The sequence below is a fragment of the Astyanax mexicanus genome, chromosome 1 (assembly GCF_023375975.1).
Source record: "Astyanax mexicanus isolate ESR-SI-001 chromosome 1, AstMex3_surface, whole genome shotgun sequence".
NCBI lineage: Eukaryota > Metazoa > Chordata > Actinopteri > Characiformes > Acestrorhamphidae > Astyanax > Astyanax mexicanus.
The window spans coordinates 120,092,669-120,113,794 of record NC_064408.1 but is presented as its reverse complement, the minus strand read 5'-3'; the positions used below and the strand labels follow the sequence as shown (position 1 = coordinate 120,113,794).

General features: G+C 35.2%; 1 protein-coding gene and 1 long non-coding RNA gene across 4 annotated transcripts in view; one reads left to right on the top strand and one right to left on the bottom strand.

The window, feature by feature from the left end:
- The window catches only part of LOC111197455 (uncharacterized), a 35,386-nt gene extending 17,256 nt beyond the window's left edge, over positions 1-18,130 (top strand). The window contains exons 4-6 of one of the 3 annotated variants that reach the window (XM_049467719.1): positions 6,223-6,450; positions 12,563-12,650; positions 12,740-18,130. In XM_049467719.1, coding sequence (XP_049323676.1) covers positions 6,223-6,450; positions 12,563-12,650; positions 12,740-12,758 — 335 coding nt within the window. In that variant the 3' untranslated portion in view covers positions 12,759-18,130. Of the gene's footprint in view, positions 1-6,222; positions 6,451-12,553; positions 12,651-12,739 lie in introns of all 3 variants that reach the window. The other 2 variants (XM_049467716.1, XM_022686852.2) reach the window with 2 other exon arrangements.
- Positions 18,131-18,874: 744 nt separating this feature from the next.
- LOC125784418 (uncharacterized) lies at positions 18,875-19,755 on the bottom strand. Its single transcript, XR_007427216.1, has 2 exons — positions 19,210-19,755; positions 18,875-18,985 (listed from the first exon to the last, which is right to left on the bottom strand). It is a non-coding gene; the product is annotated as an uncharacterized LOC125784418 (long non-coding RNA).
- Positions 19,756-21,126: the final 1,371 nt, after the last annotated feature.

Here is a 21,126-nt window from a genome sequence, read left to right as displayed (position 1 = left end):
TAGTGATTTAGCAGGGTTAGCAGCAGGCTACAGGTCAATAATACTCACCTCTAAACGGTAAAAGAGCTAGCACTTAGCGTGGATAGCAGCTAATGCTTCTCCCGTCTCGGTGCTGGAGAACTAAACCGCTACTCCTGTGGGGGTTGTGGTGTGCTTGCAGTTGTGTGGGGAGTTTAATTGAGGACAAGCAAAACTAACAAAGAGGAAAGAAAAAAAAGAGAGGAAAACAAGAACAAAGACGCTAATAAAACAAACTAAAGGGCAAAAGGAAATTAAATCGCACTCTGTAAGTACAGATACTGGGGTCACTGATTAGTAGGATGTTTACAGGACTTTAAATTATTTTGGCACATCTGTGAAAACAGGACATCACTAGTCTGGTGTGATTTAATTTTTTTTTTATGCATTCTTTTTCCAGTCTTTTCCACAACTGTCTGACTGTTGTGAGTTTCGTGGCAAAAACTTATTATTTTTTTTTATAGGTTTTCTCTTAAGTTTAGAGCAGGACTCTGGGCTGGCCATTACATTGTTTCTTTTTTTTTTTTTTTTGCTTTACCAATTTCGCTGTGTGACAGGGGGCATTGTCCTGCATTAGAACTGCTGGCTGATTAAGTGATGAATGCAAGGAAGGAACTATGTGTTGGTGTTGCTAAAATAAATGAAAGCCCACCCTGTAGTGACTCACATTAGCAACCACCAAGCAACTGCTTTGCTTAGCAACATCACAGCAACCACCACGGACATTATAGCAACACCTTAGCAACTGCTTAGTAAAATCAAAGCAACCACCACAGACATTATTGCTAGTAATTACTTAGAAACACCATACTAACCAACACAGATACCATAATGCCTTAGCAACCATTGCAAGTGCCTAGCAACATCATAGCAATGATCATAGCAACCACCACAGACACCATAGCAATGCCTTAGCAACCACTTATCAACACCTTAGCAACCACCACTGACACCATTGCAACGCCTTAGCAACACCTTAGCAACCACCTAGCAACTGCTTAGCCACACCATAGCAACCACCACTGCTAACCCCAGCTAGCGCTGTTGAAGCAGTATTAGATTGGCTGCTAACTGCGCTAAGCACTAGCTTTTTCACCATTCGGAGTTAAGTATTATCGGTTTGTAGCCTACTGCTAACCCTGGCTAGCACTGCTGGAGCAACATTAGCATTAGCAGTTAACCGTACTTAGCGTGAGCTCTTTCGCCATTCAGAGGTGAGTGAATAGTTCTGTAGACTTTGCATTTACCAAGGTAAAATAAGCTACGTGTTACAAACTGCTAGCGGTTATCCATGCTGCTGCACCAAGCCTTAGTGGAAATCTGGAAATCTAAGTTTACTGTAAATAAAAGGAAGTGCTTTACTCACCCAAATAAACAGTTTTCAGGAAAGAAATCTGTGTAGATTAACATCCAGTGCTCGTTTGACTTTAAAAGAAAATGTGTTTAAGTATTACAGTTTTGTTTACTTAGGCGCCTCCAGCGGTGAGACCTGCTGAGTTAGAAGGGAAACAGGGTGACACCCCTGTTCCTTACTAGTGCAGCATAAGGTGCCTTATAATCCGGTGCACCTTATGTATGAAAAAAGAACTGAAAATGGACGTTTATTGATAGTGTGCCTTATAATAAGAAAAATACGGTAACTGTAGCTCTATAAGGGTTATACTCGAAAACAAGCGGTAGAGGTACAATTTAGAAATAGGATTGGACTTAAATCTTATTATGATGGAAATGTTTTAAAGTGGAAAAGTCGCTAAGCGCTAGCTCTTTCGCCATTCAGGGGCGAGTATATTGGCCTGTAGCCTTTTCACTTAAATGAGCTACGAGCTACGGGGGGGACAAACTGCTAGCGGTTGTCCACTAATGCTAATGCTGCTGCACCAAGCCTTAGTGGAAATCTGGAAATCTAAGCTTACTCTAAATAAAAGGAAGCGCTTTACTCACCCAAATAAGAGAAATCTGTGTAGATTAACATCCAGTGCTCGTTCGACTTTAAAAGTTTTGTTTACTTGCTGACCTGCTGAATTAGAAAGGGAAACATGGCGATACCCCTGTTCCTTACTAGTGCCGCATAATGTGCCTTATAATCCAGTGCACCTTACAGTGTGAAAAATATGGTACCTAAAACTCTATTACTATAACTTCCTATAACTCTGTTTCAAGGGGAAGGGTTGCACTCAAAAATAAGTGAACAATGTCTGAAAATATTTAGTTGGAAATGGTTTGAAGTGGCCAAGTCAAAGTCTTGTTGCTATGTGATGTAAGCCTTTAAACAAGTATTTCACATTCCTTAAACCTCCAGACATGGCCTGAATTCTGGGCATGTCTGGAGGTTTAAGGAATGTGAAACAAAAAGTTTTGTAGACACAGAAAAGGCATTACCTCAGATTACCAGAGCAGCCAGCTGATATGTTTTTGTAACATGAAAAAAAGCTGTGCTTCATCCTGTTCTTTCTGGAATGTCTGGCGAGGTTTGTAAATGAGAAAAAGGGGAGTTTTAAAAACCCATTAAACTCTTTATTAATGATTTATTTGTAAGATATACTAAAAAACATCTGTACATCAGTTTTGTTTACTAGACTTTTGTGGTGCGTGTCAGGGTTCTGTTGTAATGCACAGTGCAAATTAGTGGTCTACATTTAAAATATTCAAAACATATTGTGGTTTGGGAGTGGTTTTCAGTTTCCTGCACGAATAAGGATGGTAAATCAGTTAAGCAAGTGCAGGACAAGAGAAAAATACTTCAAATGTCCATATTAAATGATAGAAATCATGCAATGATTACCATGCACAATTATCATACGGTAAAACAGCTAAATAATCAATAGGAAAGTTATAAACTCGTTTAGAATATTTGCAAAGCAGCCAATCACGTAAATAGGACATGAACTGTGTTTTGTGCATGAGCCTTTTGGCGGTCAGCGATAGTTTTAACCTCCTATATTACATTATCACATATTCAATGTATATTATATATACATTATATTATCAGACAAAGATAACTTAAGTAAATATATAGGGCTGAACGATTTTGGAAAATAATCTAATTGCAATTTTTTATCTATAAATTGCGATTGCGATTTAAAATGCGATTTTTTAATGTCTCCTCAAGTATTTTTCAACAAACAGAAGCAATAAATCAATTTGTTTAATAATAAACAATGTCAGATTTATCTAAAGCACAGATAACAATAAAGCAAACAAATCTATGCTTTTCCTTTTCACCATTTGTTTTTTTTTTTTAAATAGAAAAATAAATATATAAGAATCTGCTTTAACCAACTCGTTATTTTCTGTATTTGAAGATGCAGCAGTGGTCGTTGGCATTTTAGCCTTGCAAATACCATACGAGGCTTTGTGATGTTTTTTTTTTTTGGGCGTTTTCACACCTGTAGTTGGTTTCTCTGGTCTGAATCAGTTGATGAGTTTGTTTACTTGGAGCGTTTTCTCGCTCTGTTCGGTCTGGTTTCACACAGGCATAAATGTAAACGCACCAAAATGCGCATCAATAAACCACGCGAGCAGCCTGTGTCCTCTGATTGGTCAGAGCTGTCTGACACGGGAGTACGTTAAATATAAATATACGAAAAAAGTAAATACAGCGAGAAGATTTTGTGTTTCTGCATGCAGCGCAGATTTATACATAATAAACAGAGTCACGCGGCTGTGAGCGGTGAATACAGCGCAGACGGCGCGAGCATGGAGACAGTGTTTGTTCACAGCTGTGGTAATTAACGTTATCCACCTCCTCTAGCTGGTCTCGGTCCGGTTCTTTTGATCCGCACCCGAGTGCGATTACTGTTTTTACACCTGCTCAATCGATCTGCACTAAAGTTACAAACGGACCAGAGTTCGATTTAACCAGACCAAACAGTGCTGGTGTGAAAACGCCCTAAAGTGCGCTGTGTTGAATTCACTTCTCCACCTCCCTGCCTCCTGCTCGGGTTTGCTCCGCTCGTCCTCGGCTCGGCTCGCTCCCAAGTCACGTGACCAGTCAAATCGCAGCCTGTGCGGTTAGAGAATCTCATTTTAAAATATCGCGAGATAATCGCAAATGCAATTAATCGTTCAGCCCTATAAATATAAAAAGCACATCTTTAAAATGATGTATTTATTTAGTAAAGGCAAAAAAAGTGAGGAAAAAGTGTTTACGTTTTAATCTATCTTGATTGTGTCACTCTTGGTGGCAACAACTGCAATCAAGCTTTATATATATATTTAGGATATATTTAAAATATGGGCCAAAACTGAGGTATATTAAGAGTCGCTAAAATATGATGTTTTATTTGATATAATATTTAAAATAGAGCTGTAAAAGACCACTTCAGGTTCTGAATTAGTTTCTCTGATTTTGCTATTTATAGGTTTATGTTTGAGTAAAATGAACATTGCTATTTAATTCTATAAACTACAGACAACATTTCTCCCAAATTCCAAATGAAAATATTGTCATTTAGAGCATTTATTTACAGAAAATGAGAAATGGCTGAAATAACAAAAAAGATGCACAGCTTTCAGACCTCAAATAATGCAAAGAAAATACGTTCATATTCTTAAAGTTTTAAGAGTTCAGAAATCAATATTTGGTGGAATAACCCATGTTCTCCTCCACCAGTCTTACACACTGCTTTTGGATAACTTTATGCTTTACACTCCTGGTGCAAAAATTCAAGCAGTTCAGTTTGGTTTGATGGCTTGTGATCGTCCATCTTTCTCTTGATTATATTCCAGAGGTTTTCAAGTTGGTAAAATCGGAGAAACTCACCATTTATAAGGGGTCTCTTATATTTTTTCAGAGATGTATGTAAAGACAAATGGCAGAAAAATAATTGTGAATGTAGGGAAAGGTTTTTAAGTGTAAAAATCTGTAAAATTGTGTTTTATTTGTGTGTGTACGTTTATAGGGGCTCTATACTTTTTACTTTGCGGTTTATGGCAAATCATAAATGACTAAATATTTTTGTTCATTAAAAATAGTGTGCTTCTCAATAATAAATTTAAGTATCTTTATCCAAGTGAAAGGGTATTGACAAATATTGTTCATAATGTGCCTAAAATAATCTACACACTGTATATTTAAAAGAAAAAAATTGAAATGTGTCAGACTCTGGGTGGTAACAGAAGGGAGCGGCACAAACAGTGACTGTTTTTGGCGGGAAGAGACAGAGGTAGGGAGAGGAAACGGAGAGAGGAAGTACAGTCAGCCAGACTGGGTAATAAACTACTTTTATATTGTTTGGGAACGCTGTGTCTCAGCCCAGGGTGGCACCGCCAATGCCCTGCTGTCTCCACCTTTTGGCTGCATTTACCGTATTCTTTGCAATATAACGTGTACCAGATTATAAGACGTGTTATGTGACACTAATAAGGAACCGGGGTGTCACCATGTTTTCCTTCTAATTCAGCAGATCTCACTGCTGGGTTAGTGAGACCAGTAAAGCTAAGCTAAGCTGAATTAAGTTAACAAAACTATAATTCTTAAAAAAAAAAAAAAAAAGTTTTTTTTTTGTTGCAACCACAATTCAGACGAGTGTGTGAGTGCACCTGGCTCATAAAGCAAATGATGAACAAGTGACACACTGATTGGTTTATTTCACGTTACACCCAAAATTAACCAAACCCATGATTAATTAAGAGAATTAGTGCATGTCTTTTGTGCTTTTCCAGCTGTGCAAGGTGTACTTTTCCCGTTGTTTTGATAGCAAAGACACACCGACACACCCTACATAAAGCTGAATGGTTCAAGATTAACTGCTCGCATATTGATTGCTGAAATAGTGTGCATGGATTGGTTAAAATGCTTTTGTTGTTGTTATTTACCTCATTAATAGCACAGTAATGCCCTAGTGTAACTTTTATTGTAATGTTCTGCAGGTCTAAAATGCAGGAATTAATGTATGTTATGCACAACCTGGCCAAAAAAAAAAAACAGGCAGTGTATAACATTATAAACATTAAATATCTTGGGCTCATAATGTCTAAAGATATAATATCTCTAAATACACTCGCCAGGCAGTGTATAACATTTATAAACATTAAATATCTTGGGCTCAGAATGTCTAAAGATATAATATCTCTAAATTTCTGTTTTGAGGCTTTGTATATACAGAAAAATGCATTATTTTGCATTCTTAGTATAGATGCAGTAGAAAAACACTGAAGCACTCTCTTTAATAACAGTGTACTCTCTTTGTGTTACATAAACAGCGAACCCTCCAAAGGCCTCCGTTTCCATGCAGTGCAGCATAATACCTGAGGGGCCTATGTGGGACAGCCCAGTGTTTTCGTGGTGGGTGAATGGCAACAAAGTGACGAACCAAACGTCTCATCTTTCATCAGACGGCAGCAGGATCCACCTGGTAAATACCCTGGACAATAATTACACCTGCGTCGTCGACAGCAGCCAGGGAAGCAGCACAGTGCAGATAAACACAGGTACTGTTCTGAGAACAATGCTCTCTTTGTTCTATAGGTCTACTGATGGGTTCAAATAATGACATTCTATTATACAGTCACCTTTAAAAGAGGCCAATCCCTTTATTTTACAGTGCATTCCATTTAGTGGATACTTTTATCCAAAGCTTACTTACAAGTAATGACGAACATTTAACAATAAAGGACATACAAGTTCAAGGTAAACCAGAAAGGAAAAGTTTGTGAACAATCATTAAGTTGGAAAAGTGCGACAATAACGTTGAAAGTTAAAACGTTTCATGCTAATGCTGCTCCAGCAGTGCTAGCCAAGATTAGCAGCAGGATACAGGCTGATAATGCTCACCCCTGTAGTAATTATATTGTCAACCAAAAACAAAAATGAGACATATATATTGAACAAACAGGTCAGTTTCCTCTGCTAAGAAGTGTTGGACACGTACAGGTAGCTGCGCCATTAAAATAGCAATCCTCCAAAGTCAGAGCTCACCTGACTCTTGAAGGGCATTAAAGGCGTTAAGTGACACGCTGATTAGTTTATTTGACGTTACGCCCAAAACACACCCATGATTAATTAAGAATAGAATTAGTACTTGCCTTTTGTGCATTTTGAGCCGCGCAAAGTGTACTTTTCTTGTCGTTATGATAGCAAAGGTACGTAAATCAGTCAACAGGCTTTAGTCTCTGTACTTTGTGAACTAAGCTGTTTCTGTCTGAAGTGTGTGAAGAGTGGTTGCTATGCTGTTGCTTCTGGCTAAATGCTAAAGTCCACAAAATGTTTTGCCTAAAATAGTGGAATGCTAACATTTTTGTCTGATATGGCTGAAAGCCAAAGTCAAGGTCCAAAAGCAACAGCAAAAGCAAATTGCCTGGCCTTTTATCTCCTCCTCGACCTGAGCATGAACTTCAGACCAGCTGTTTACTGTTTCTCCACTCCAGCTAAAGATGCTCCACATATGAGCTGCCAAATCATCCATTTCCCTTTATAAAGCTACGAGTCTCTCGTCTCTCTAATGTCAGGTCTTTTGTTGTTTGTGAAGAAGGAGACGTTTATACAGGTATCAGTGTGCCCATGTGAGGCAGATTCGTTCACATTACACACAGATACACTTACATCACTTACATTTACAGTGAATGTGAACCGACGAGATGGAAAAATCTGATCTGAGCAAAAAAATCTGATTTGAGCAATGTGGCTTGTAATGTGAACGTAGCCTGATCTTTAACCTTTCCATCACAATGAAAAAGGATCATGTTTATCTCATTAGTCCAGATGCAATGGGATACTTTGTCACTTCAGTCCACAGAACATTTCCCTGGGGATCATGAAGATGTTTGTTTGGTCAGCAGTGGGTTTCAGCTTGGAACTGCTAAAAGTACCAATTGGTCTTATATAATATTTTAATTTTCTGAGACACTGATTTTTGGGTTTATTTTCTTTTCTTTTATTTATATAGCGCTTTTTACAACAAAGGTTGTCACAAAGCCGCTTTACAGAGAAAAACAGGTCCACGCCTCTTATGAGCAGCACCACAGAGATGCCAATTTTATGGTGACACAGTGGCAAGGAAAAACTCCCTTTAAGAGGAAGAAACCTTGGAAGGAACCAAGACTCAGTCCGAGGAACCCATCCTACTCGGGTTGACCCGCTCAGTACAATCAAATAACAAGCAACAAATGAATAACAGAACAAAACAGTACAGAGAATTAATGTGAACTTTAGCTAATGTAACAGGTACTAAATTATGAATGTAAAAATGTGATGGGCACAAACTATAGAGCTATGGCTAATACAGAAACAGATACTGAGTGTGTTAATGGTAATCAGTGCAGGGTTGCAGAGCCGGAGAACAACACAGCGGGCAGTGGAGAGCCAGGCTGGGAACATCAGGAACAGGGCATCTCCATACATGTAAAAGAGAAAAAAAAGCAGGAGTTAGAAATGTTGTGTAATGATTCTGGTTTTCATTGGCTGTAAGCCATAATCAATCAACAAAAAAAGATATAAACGCTTAAAATAGATCACTCTGTGTGTTTAATACATCTATATAATATATGAGTTTCACATTTTCAACTGGATTACTGAGGTGGGAGCTGCACACATGGTGACAGGTTTTTGGCGGGAACAGAAAGGGTGGGATCCTCTAAAAATCCCCATGTTAAAAAAAACAGAGAGAGGAGGTCTGTTTACAGCCAGACAGGCTAATAACTACTTTTATATTGTTTAGTAATGCTGTCACTCAGCCCAGGGTGACGACATCGATGCCAGGCTGTCACCGCCTCTTGTGGCTGCATTTAAGTGAGTAATAACTGGGTTTTATAAAAAGAACTGGTGGTGTTCTGAAATGTGGCTCCACTTCCTGTGCCAGAGCTTACCCAATCCCATACAATGACAGACGCTGGATTTTGGACACATTTACACAGTCTGACAGCTGTCTAACATAGAAATACTTCTAACTAACTTTTAGTTTTTAAACAAGTGGAGCTGACCGGCATAAAATAATAAACTTCAGTAGCATGGCTACATCACTGCATAGTGACATATATCACAGGCGGTGGCTTTCATACTGTTCATATCGAAGTTATCGAAGAATTTTTCGCACTATAAGGTGCATCAGATTATAAGACGCATTTATGCAAATTCTAATTCCGTAGCTCTCTGTTGGGTGGTGGTGGGAGGGTAGCTAACAATGTTAAGTAAAGCTAAGCTAAATAAACAAAACTGTAATAAAAAAAATACTTTCTTTTAAAGGCAAATAAGCTCTGGATGTTAACCTACACAGATTTCTCTTCTAAAAACCGTTTATTTGGGTGAGTAAAGCGCTTTGGTTTATTTACAGTAAGCTTAGATTTCCTGAATTTCTCCAGCTGGAGACTAAAGCTGGAGCATTAGCATTGGCTTAGCACGATTAGCGGCTAATGCTAATGCTGCTCCAGCAGTGCTAGCCAAAGAGTTATAAGATCAGCCAATCTGTACTTATTGGCAAATTCCAGCCTGGCCTTCCTACTCACCTTACTAATTAGTGTTTTGCATCTTCTGCTGAAGCCTCTGTACTTTTTGTTCATGAAGTCTTCTGTGAAAAGTAGATTGTGAAACCTTCTCTCCTGCCCCCTAGATGTTGTTCCTGGTGTCTCTAACAGTTGTTTTAGGTTTTTTTTTTTTACAGAACTCAACTGCTCTTTTGCATTTGTTTTTCTCTGTTTAACATCTGTTATCTAGTACACCAGTAACGACTTTCTTCTTCAGAAAATTTCACACAGTTGTACTGGCTATGCTAATTAGTGTTTCGCATCTTCTGGTGAAGCCTCTGTAGTTTTGTTCAGCACTCAGAGCTTTAGTTTTCCTTGGTTTATCTGTCTAATATCTGTTACCTAGTACACCAGTGACGACTCTCTTCTTTCATACATTCCCACATTCCATATGGTTGTACTGGCTGTGGATCTGATTGATTTTCCAGAGGGATGCTCCCTTTATTCCCATTTTATGGCACTCACCTGTTTCCAATTAACCTGTTCTTGTGGGAAATGTTCCATACAGGTGTGTTTTGAGCATTCCTTATATATTCCAGTCTTTTTTTGCCCCTGTCCCAACTTTTTTGTAACATGTTGCAGCATCAAATGCCAAAATTAGTGCATATTTGCAAAAAACAAGAAGGTGTATCGGTTTTAACTTTAAATATCTTGTCTTTGATGTCATTTATTTATGTTTTACTCAACGTTCCAACTTCATTGGGATTGTGGTTGTAAACTGGCTCTTACTTATTTATACATATAAATTATTTATACATATACATTACTTGGATTTCTGCATAAATTGGTCATTAAATTTGTTCTGATCTTCATCTACGTCACAACAATAGACAAACACAGTCTGCTTAAACTAATACCACAAAAAAATATATATATATATGTTTTCATGGTTTTATTGAACACATGTTAACATTCACATTGAGGGGTGGAAATGATGTGAATTCCTAGGCTTATGACTTTTTAGTGATTCCTAAGAGCTTATTGCTGCCAGGATGTGATAAGATTGCATGTGTTTGTTAAAGCGGCCCTGCCCTGTTCCTCCTGACTGTTCTGCAGGTCTGATCTTCAACCACAGGAAATGTTTTGTTGAGGTTTTTGCTGCCAAAAGGAGGATCAATCAGTTTTTAAATCCAAAGGTTCACATACTTTTACCACCCTCACTGTGAATGTTAATATGTTGTGTTCAATAAAACCATGCAAACATATATATTTTAGTGTGTGGTTTTAGTTTAATCAGACCGTGTTTGTCTATTGTTGGGACGTAGATGAAGATCAGAACACATTTAATGAACAATTTATGCAGAAATCCAAGTATAATCCCAAAGGATTTACATACTTTTTCTTGCAACTGTATATAGTTTTACATAATAAGGAAAAATAAATTGGAGAAGAGATGTGCAAAGAATGTAAAATATAAAGCATTTTGTAGTTTAAACACTTTTTTTGTGTATTTAAATTATTCCATATGTTTTTCTTCAGAGTTAGGATGGCTTAAGTATTAATCAACATTGCAGAACATTTGGTAACACTTTACATTAAGTGTTGACTAACTAGCATGAATTAAGGCATTAATTACCCTCAACAGCACATGGGGTAATACATTATTAACAGTTGAACTAATGTTAGAAGTAAAGCTTTTCTTATAAAAATAAATTATGTGCTGCAGCTATGCTTACAGTATTTGTTAAATATGTATTAATTGAATATTAGTTCTAAATATATTTAGCTGTGATAACACTTATGCAGTAGGAGCCAGTTTTTAATTTTATGTATTAATTTCCGTTAACTAATAAAATATTATATATTTTACATTTTTACTTCTATTGTAAATACATCTCTACATGGATTAGAATTATTTTAATTTCACTTTACATCACTTTACACAGGTATATTTATTTTACTGAACACAGCTGTCTGCATAAGTGCTTAATAATGTTTAACAGATGTTAATAATGCTTAACAAAGGCATTATTGGTTAATCGTGGTTTATATTTACAATTTCTACATGTAAGTTCAATAAATTGACACAACCTCAATTATTTTAATACTCGTTTAATATCGTCCATTGTACAGTGCACAAATGTACAAATATTGTGACTGTGGGCGTGGCCACCGTGACCCGGTAGTGCGGAAACACAAAGACACAGTCACAGGGAGTGAATCAACACAAAATGTACTTTTATATAAAACAAACTTAAAGAAACAGTAACGGCCTTAATAGTGGCTTTAGTAGCTTAACTTTAGTGTCTTAGGTTCGTGTTGCCTAAGCCTTTCTCTTAACATCAACCTATCGCATGAGTGAAGGCTGAGGTAGGGACTTTATGCCGGTCCAACATGGGCCAGCTGGGACAGACCGGCGCTGCACGTTTCCCCCAGACTGGGGACCCACGGTATCCCTCTGCACTTACGTACATACATATGTATACATATATGTGTATGTGTGTGTATGTGTGTGTATGTATGTGTGTGTGTGTGTGTGTGTGTATATATATATATATATATATATATATATATATATATATATATATATATATATATATATATATATATATAAATATATATATATATATATATATATATACAGTTGGTATGTATATAATGTTAGTTAATAAATATTTAACAGTTACCGTACGCATGACTGCAGTACATTAGTAAAGTATATGATAGTAAAGTATATGATTTTTTGCTCATCTTAACAATTGTTTCACTTGTAATGTGAAAGTAACAATAATTAATGCTGTAGTTCTGTGTTTAGTTAACATTACCTAAGCTGTGTTAATATATTAACTTATGTCTTGTTCATGGTAACTAATGCATTAATTCATGTTAGTTAGTTAGTCAACACTTAATGTAAAGTGTTGCCAAACATTTTTAAAACATGAATAAAAAAAAAAAATGGTACTGTATATAGGATTTTGCAATTTTTTACCTCAATGTTAACCTCATTTTTTGTTGGACTGACCATTTTTTTTCCTTTTTTGCATTGTAAAGAAACTGTACAATCTTTAGAACTGGGAATAATGTGGAGTTAAAATCTTGCTAATCTGTTTGTTTCTTTGTTTGCTTGTTTCTAAAGCAGTCACAGAACCCTGCTCAAGCCGCAGTGGATTGATCGCAGTTGCAGTGATTGAGGGAATATTGTTGGCGATAGTGTTAGTGATAGTTCTTTTTAGGTAAGGCAAAACATTTGTCAATCAATTCTTTAAAGATTCACATTACATTTTAATGTTTTAAATGACTTTTTGATGAAAATGTCTTCCAGGACTCGCATGAAAAAGTGATTTCAGAGGAGACAAGACCTTCAGCATAGCTGAAGTGAAGATCTATCTATATAGCTCCTTGTTTAGGCAGTTCTTTATATTTTTTGTAAATTGTTATTTATTCAATTTCCTGCACTAAATATTTTTGTACTGTTTGTTAAAGTGAAAATATTGTAGGCTTCCATTATATATATACAGCTCTGGGGAAAAAAAGAGAGCTGTATATGTGCCCATGTTTGTTCAGTTGTTCATTGGTATTCAAACCCATTATTTCATAGGCTGTTTGCAGACAACAACATCCAAACCAGAGTCTGAATCAAAGTTCATGTTCTGTTTTAGACTGGAAAGTTTTAGTGGAGTTAGTTTTGATTTTACACTACAGTGTCGTCATCACCCATTTAGGCGAAGTCTCCCAGTACTTGACCTAAGGGCTACAACAACTTAACGATTTAAATTACATTTAAATAAGTTACCCTCATTTCCACCTTAAATTCCACCTTAAAGGTCGAGCTGCCTTAGTTTATTCAAGCTCAAGTTCTATTTTTTATTTCTCTCACTCAGTGTTAAAAGAGCTGCTAGAGTAGTTAAATAAGATGCATCTCATTTTACTCAATTCGCAATTGGCACATTTTCCGTTCCACCTTAAATGTAGCAACATTTATATCCATTTATTTATTTTTATTTAATTTCGTCTTATGTGCATTTAAGATCAGTAACTATTAAGATAAAAAAGATGTATGTTCTTTCCTTTTTTCATTTTTGTCTGATTTAACAATCGATTTAAAAAAAAAAAACAGATGAACGATTGTCAAAATAATCGTTAGTTCAAGCCCTACTTGACACTGATTGGTTTGTAATGTAATGCAATGTTTTGTTGTCAGCCCAACCAAGTTGCCTTTCCAGGTGTTGTACCGAATTCTGCCTCCCTGCCAGAATCTGACTCCCTTTCAATGCAGGTGCATCGCACCTTTATTACTATTTATAATAATGGATTAATGTACAGTTACAGTAGATACAGAATCACCAGCACTGTAATCTGTTGTACCCGTACTGCTCTTTAATTAATCTACCAGAATCACAAGCATATAATCTGTTGTGCGCATTCTGCTGCATGATGCACCTGCACACCAAGGATAGTCAAATTTCAACACAACACCAGTTCTTTTTTGTCTTCTATTGTTTCTAGAGTGAAGTTAGTGAAGTGTAAGCATGCATTTCACCATAACACATCATAACAGGTTATAACATCCATATAATTTTCTGTACGTGTGTAAATGTAGCATAGTTTTGGGCACAATCTCTGAGAAAACTCAGCATTTATTCTCAATTTTAGGAGATAAAGATGCTAATTGGTGGTAAAACCAATGCTATTGGTTAAAATTGCTTTGCCCAGCCTGCATTAATCCCTTTAATTGAACAGTCATAAAGAAAGTAACTGATTACTCACAAAAGGGAGAAAAGGGTTATATATAAAAAATGGTTAAAATATGGTTATTTTATTAGAAGGGATCAAATAATCAAAAGACAGCAAAATGCATGTCGTTACATTTATCTGAAAAACAAGAATTTAGACTGCCTTTAGTTTAAATGTGTGTACAGTTATGATGTGATATGATGAAGCATGCTGAATAGGACCAAGTATACAAGTTAACAAGCTTAGAAGGCTCAGTTAAGAGTTCAGGTTCACTTTGAGCTTTAAACTATTGAAGTCTTCTTAAAGGAGAACTCTGGTGTCAAATGGAGTTTGTTGTAGTAAAACATGATAAAAAAGTACTTATCTTTGATGAATAGCTCACCTCCGTTCTACCACTTTCCGAAATCCAGAAATTTTAACAGTTTGTCCAAAAATACCCTTCAGACTGGGTGATATGGGGCATAATTTGCCCCGATAAATCCACCGCTTTTTCCACCGTTATCCAGCTCAAAGTAGCTCCACACCTCTTTGCTAGAATCCGGAGAGCCCTGACATTTAAAACGAGGAATTAATAACTTAAAAAGTGCACAAGAAGCTTATTAAAAACCTCTTTTTACATCCTATATTGCGAGCTTCAGCTCCGAGTGCCGCCATTACTGTACTGATAATGACCGACGTATACATACATAGACTCCACATGGCATAGCAGTTAGTTAATGTCTTGTTTTAAATGTCAGGGCTCTCTGGATTCTAGTAAGGAGGTGTGGAGCTACTTTAAGCTGGATAACGGTGGAAAAAGCGATTTATCAGGGTAAATTATGCCTTGTATCACCCAGTCTGAAGGGTGTTTGGAGAAACTGATAAAAAGTGTCTCAGAAAGCTGTGGGAGAACGTAGGTGTGTTAAGTACTTTTTATCATGTTTTACTACAACAAAAGTCCATTTCACATCAGAGTTCTCCTTTAATGTCTCTGACGTTCCTTATTTAAAACTATTTGAAATATTGAATGTGGTCATTACACTGAAATCACTTTGTTTATTGTAAACACTGTGTTGCACATTTATTTATACATAGTAAAATTATATATTTATCCTAAACTGATGTTGAATGTAAATCTATGTTTATTCAGTTTTATTACTAGCTGTCTTTTTTATGCTTGTTATGAAGAATTCGGCCATAAAACATTGAAACTACACATTAAACTATGGTAATATAGAGTTAATAGAGTAGATTCTCATACTCCTCGGTTTGAAGTGTGCATCTGAAAATTTTCCATATGAACAGCTAATAAGCCCTACCCCTCCAGCCTAAAAAGAATTGGGACACCCCTAATGAATTGGTGAATTGGGATTGTGTCCAAGTGTCTCAGACTGCCGTCATTGAGTTTACAGTGCAGCCTAAAGGATCAGCAGCAAAGAAGATTCTCCCACTGAATTTCCAGGTTGTTTAGTAAGTGGAATTAATATCCTAACAGTAAAAATACAGGTTATGTATGTCATTATTACTAAACTATTTACATTGCTGTCAAATTACAGCATAATACAGTCCAGGAGCTCAGCTCTCTGTACTCCGTTTATAACATTTAATGATGTTTTAAACACTATTTGGACCAGATGATAAAGGTAATGTGCTACACCAACATCAGATAGATTAGATCACAATTAGATAGCCATTTTATGCAAACTATATCAGACTTAGTGTGATTAACTATTTAATTGTTGATTGACAGCTCGACTACAACTCTGTTTCAGCCAAAGCTGCCTGTCAATTACCTTCATTCCTGAGTGTAGCCAAGCCTCCTTACAATACTAGAGCATCTCAAAAAATTAGAATATCATTGAAAAGGTTACTTTATATCAGTAATTCAGTTCCAGTTGGGGAAACTCATATAGTATATAGATGTGTTACACACAGAGTGATCTATTTTAAACATTTATTTTTTTCATTGTTGATGATTATTAGAAAAATATAATATTATATAAGACAATTGGTACTTTTGGCAGTGTGGGCAGTGTGCCAAGGCCTGCTGGAAAATGAAAACAGCGTCTCCATAAACTTTGTCAGCAGAGGGAAGCATGAAGTGCTCGAGGTCTAGTGTGAAGTTTCCACCAATCAGTGATGATTTGGAGAGACATGTCTGTCATCTGCTGGTGTTGATCCACTGTGTTTTATTATCAAGTCTAAAGTCAGTGCAGTTTTGTTTTCCCACAAAATCTTACAGCACTTCATGCTGAACCTCTGCTACTGACAACTTTTATAGAGATGCGGATTTCATTTTCCAGCAGGATTTGGCACACTGCCCACACTGCTAAAAGTAGCAGTTGGACTTACATAATATTCAAATTTTCGGAGACACTGATTTTTGAGTTTTTATAACGCTTAAAATAGATCCCTCTGTGTTTTCACTTTTTGAACTGATGAATTATTGAAATAAATAATATTGTAATTTTTAAGATGCTCTAGTATAACTGAATAAAGTTTATTAAAGTTTATTTCTAGGGGAAATAAAAATGTTTAATTACACAGATAAAGCTAACTGTTGGATCTGTTGGGAGACTGGAGATGGAAAGATAGTTTAGAGGAGAAAAATATGATTGCAAAATATGATGCAAAATATGATGACTGCAACCAGAGCCGCGTACAGAGAGAGTCACGACAAGGGAAGTCCAAAATGCATGATGCTGAAATAATCCATGGGAAGCTTCAATAGTTCCAGTTTAAACACTGAAATTGTCTCATTAGTGGTTAAAGAATGCACTAATTAACACTTTTTACACAGCATACATTCCTGTATATGTAATTCCATCAATTGTCTTTCTTTTAAAGTAAAATGCTTTATATTAATGTTTGTTTATAATATGTTTTGATACTTGTATGATGGTCAAAAGCATTCATGTCCTAATGTTAACTGATATATTTAGACTTTTTTTTTTAACAAAAACACTTTTTTTATGATAAGCCTGTGTAATTTTAACTTTTTTGTTGTGAATTTAGAGAGACATACACTGGCATGATACAGTCATGAAAAACCTGGAAAGGTTCTCTATATATGTATTTATGTACTCATTTAAAATATATAAAAAGTACATTAATATTATGTTTTCATCAAATGTTTGAAAGTTAACTTGGATCATACTTTTTAAAAAGTACAATGTCGTGTATTTTAAAAAAATAGACTACTATTAAATACTTTTTTTAGTTTAATGATATTCAAAATACTTCTAAAATACTTAAAAACAGCTGTTACAGTAGTTCACTTAAAGTCCAGTGCATAATGTAACTTTTTATAAAGTCAATTAAATTACTACATTTATATAATTTAAAGTAAATTTGTAATACACTAAAAATTGTTACAGTATATTAAAATATATTTTATACCCAATGAAGTATCCTAGAAGTGTGTTACTTACAAAAGACATGAACAAGAAGCATATTTTACTCTAATGTAAATATAGATCAAATATATTTAACATTCATTCTTAGTACATTTCTAATATACCTTGTGTATAATAAATAGTGATAAAGTTGTAATACTCATTAAATGTATTATAATTTTCCTGTAAGCATATTTAAAATATAGGGTTACATACAGGAAGTAGTTTAAATGTTTAAAGGTTACATAAGTATATTTAAAATAGTTCCATTTTAGTACAGTTAAATACACTTGGCACAATTTAAGTAAGACTTTTGTACTATTTTTATACAATTAATTTATCACTTTTTAAATATACTGATTAATAATAAAGTGGCTACAAGAACACTTTAGTGCACTATAGCATAATAATGCTTAGTATATTTTAATGTACTTTTTTTCACTAGGGCAGGCCTGCATAAGTTTTGGAAAAACAAATAGGCATGAAAAAGTCATAGAATTTTTTTGGTTAAAAAGTATATGAACCCTGTATAAATATATGCTGTTTTTTCACCCTTTTGAACACAGTCCATGTAAATAAAACAATAAACGTAAAAATAAAATGAAGAGTGTGTATAGTTTTTTAGGTTTTTTTTTGCCATGGGCATTTTATATATATATATATTTTTTTAAATACAAATCTTTGTCATTTTTTTGCATTTTTGATATTGAACATTAGGGAGCGGAATAATTATGTTGTGCAGCCCATGCTGGGGAGCATTTGGCAAAGTAACATTTCTGAATGTAGACGTTTGTCATAATTATGATATTTATTAGGAATTAAATGCTTTTATTTTTCAAAAAAGTCCTGTGTATATGTATATGTGTGTGTGTGTATTTATGTAATGTATGTATGTATGTATGTACGCACACACACACACACACAATACAGCCAGTAGAGGCACTAGACCAGTTTTGGCTTCTGTTTGAGGAATGTATTGTTAATTATGCCACAATATTGATTTATTTTATTTAGTTGTATATTGGTTCTTTTGTCTCACTAATGTGATTTGCTACACTAACGTCCAGTCCCACACCTGGGCTTGGGTTCACTTTTGTGCAGCAAAGGCAGAGAACAAGACAAAGCCCAACCAGGAAATTTTCATTTCCTGAAGGGAAAAGCCGGCAGGATGTTTGTGCTGCTCAAGTTCTTTCCACAGCACAGCAAGTTTCTAGGCTACTGCTCTGAGGTCAGTTTGGTAGACATGCTTTTAGCATGGGGCTTTCTACATCAAGGGGCCAATTACAGGGGAATTTACATTCCCTTGTAATTTATATAGTAAAAACATTTATATGTACTTTTTTCCTATAATGTTAAACCTACAACTATAAATGTACAGTGTCCATGGCTGGAATAATCTTATAATACAATTGTACTTAAATGCGGTAACTAATTCAATTAGTGCAAATTTACCATTCCACCTTAAATGCAGCTAATTAACCGTTCCACCTTAAATGCAGCTTATTTACCATATCACTTTAAATGTCACTAATTTACCAATCCTATTAAAATGTTGATAATTTACCATTCCACCTTAATAAAGCTAATTTTCGTATATACGCTTTAATCATTCAGTAAACCAATCACATGAAGATATGTTCGAATTTAGTGTTCCACCTTAAATGCAGCTTATTTACCATTCCACCTTAAATGCAGCTAATTAACCATTCCACCTTAAATGCAGCTTATTTACCATATCACTTTAAATGTCACTAATTTACCAATCCTATTTAAATGTTGATAATTTACCATTCCACCTTAATAAAGCTAATTTTCGTATATACGCTTTAATCATTCAGTAAACCAATCACATGAAGATATGTTCGAATTTAGTGTTCCACCTTAAATGCAGCTTATTTACCATTCCACCTTAAATTGAGCTAATTTACCATTAATGCACAACCCACGGCTCTATGTGTAAGTAGCTGCTATTTATCTTTTATATATACAACTTCATTGCCTTAAGTAAACTGTTATTCCAATTTAGCGTGCTACCTTAAATGCAGCTAATTTACCATTCCACCTTAAATGCAGCTAACATTTAAGATAGCACCTGCATAACCCACAGCACAGTGTGCAAGTAGCTGCTATGTAACTTTCATATATGCTCTTTATTGCCTTCAGTAAACCAATCACAAATGCAGCTAATTTACCATTCCACCTTAAATGCTGTTAATTTACCATTCCACCTTTAATGCAGCTAACACTTAGGTAGCACTTGCAGAAACCATGGCACTATGTGTGCGTAGCTGCTGTCTATTTGTCACATATACACTTTATTTGGTTTAGTAACCAATCACATGAAGAGGAGTGTTTGAATTTAGCATTCCACCTTAAATGCAGCTAATTTACCTTTCCACTTTAAATGCAACTAACATCAATGTAGCACCTGCACAACACACAGCACTGTGTGTGCGTAGCTGCTATCTATCTTTCACATACACACTTTATTGGTTTTAGTGACCAATCACATGAAGATGAGTGTTTGAATTAAGCGTTCCACCTTAAATGCAGCTAATTTACCTTTCCTGCACAACCCACAGAACTATGTGTAAGTAGCTGCTATTTATCTTTCATATATATATATACACTTGATTGCCTTCGGTAAACCAATTACATGAAGATGTGTTCCAATTACATGTTCCACCTTAAATGTAGCGAATTTACGATTTCACGTTAAGTGCAGCTAATGTACCATTCCACCTTAAATGTCGTTAATTTACCATTTTATCTCAAATGTAACTAATGTACCATTTCACCTTAAATGTTGTTTATTTACCATTCCATCTCAAATGCAGCTAATTTGCTATTCTATCTTAAATAAAGCTAATTTACTATTCCACCTTAAATGCAGACATCAATAATGCACACACATGCATAGTTAACAGCAAGTGCATATCTCTACCATAAGACTTCAGTGTGTAAAAATGGGCATTTAAATGTTAATATAAAAAACAGTGTTCGTTTGGCAAAATGGAATATATATTTATATTAGTAGAGTTAATTACTTAAACAAATAATTGTATTAATCCTACCAATGTTCTGTGATTTAAAATGATAAATTTAATAAAAAATACTTGTGTTTCTCAAAGTAGAGCCATTTTTTTCTTTTAAATATTAGGATCTTTTAATGTGCTGAGTAAATGTTTAAAGGAGAGCTTAATAATAGAAGGTTATTTATGAGATTTAATCCATATATCAGCATTAATAAAAATAGTCTACCTTCTAAACTAGACTAAATAAAAGTGCTAATGTGTTACTAGGCTCTGTAAATGTTTTCAGATTAATCACAAGCATTTACGTGTTAACGTTTAAAACTGTAAAAGATTTTTTCTTCTCATTGTGGAGATGCAATTTTTTGCTCTTCTTATTCTTGGTAATTTTTTAAACCTGTTTAAAGTGAAAAGCTCTTTACTGAAAGTACATAGAGTGCATCAAGGACACACTATCTGTCTGCATCAGTTGCCTCCGGAAAGGGAAACAGGAAACCTGCTTGGATAAAGGGAGTTATTGGAATATTTTTGGTGTTCTATTTCACATTTGTTTTCTTTTTTATTTATTT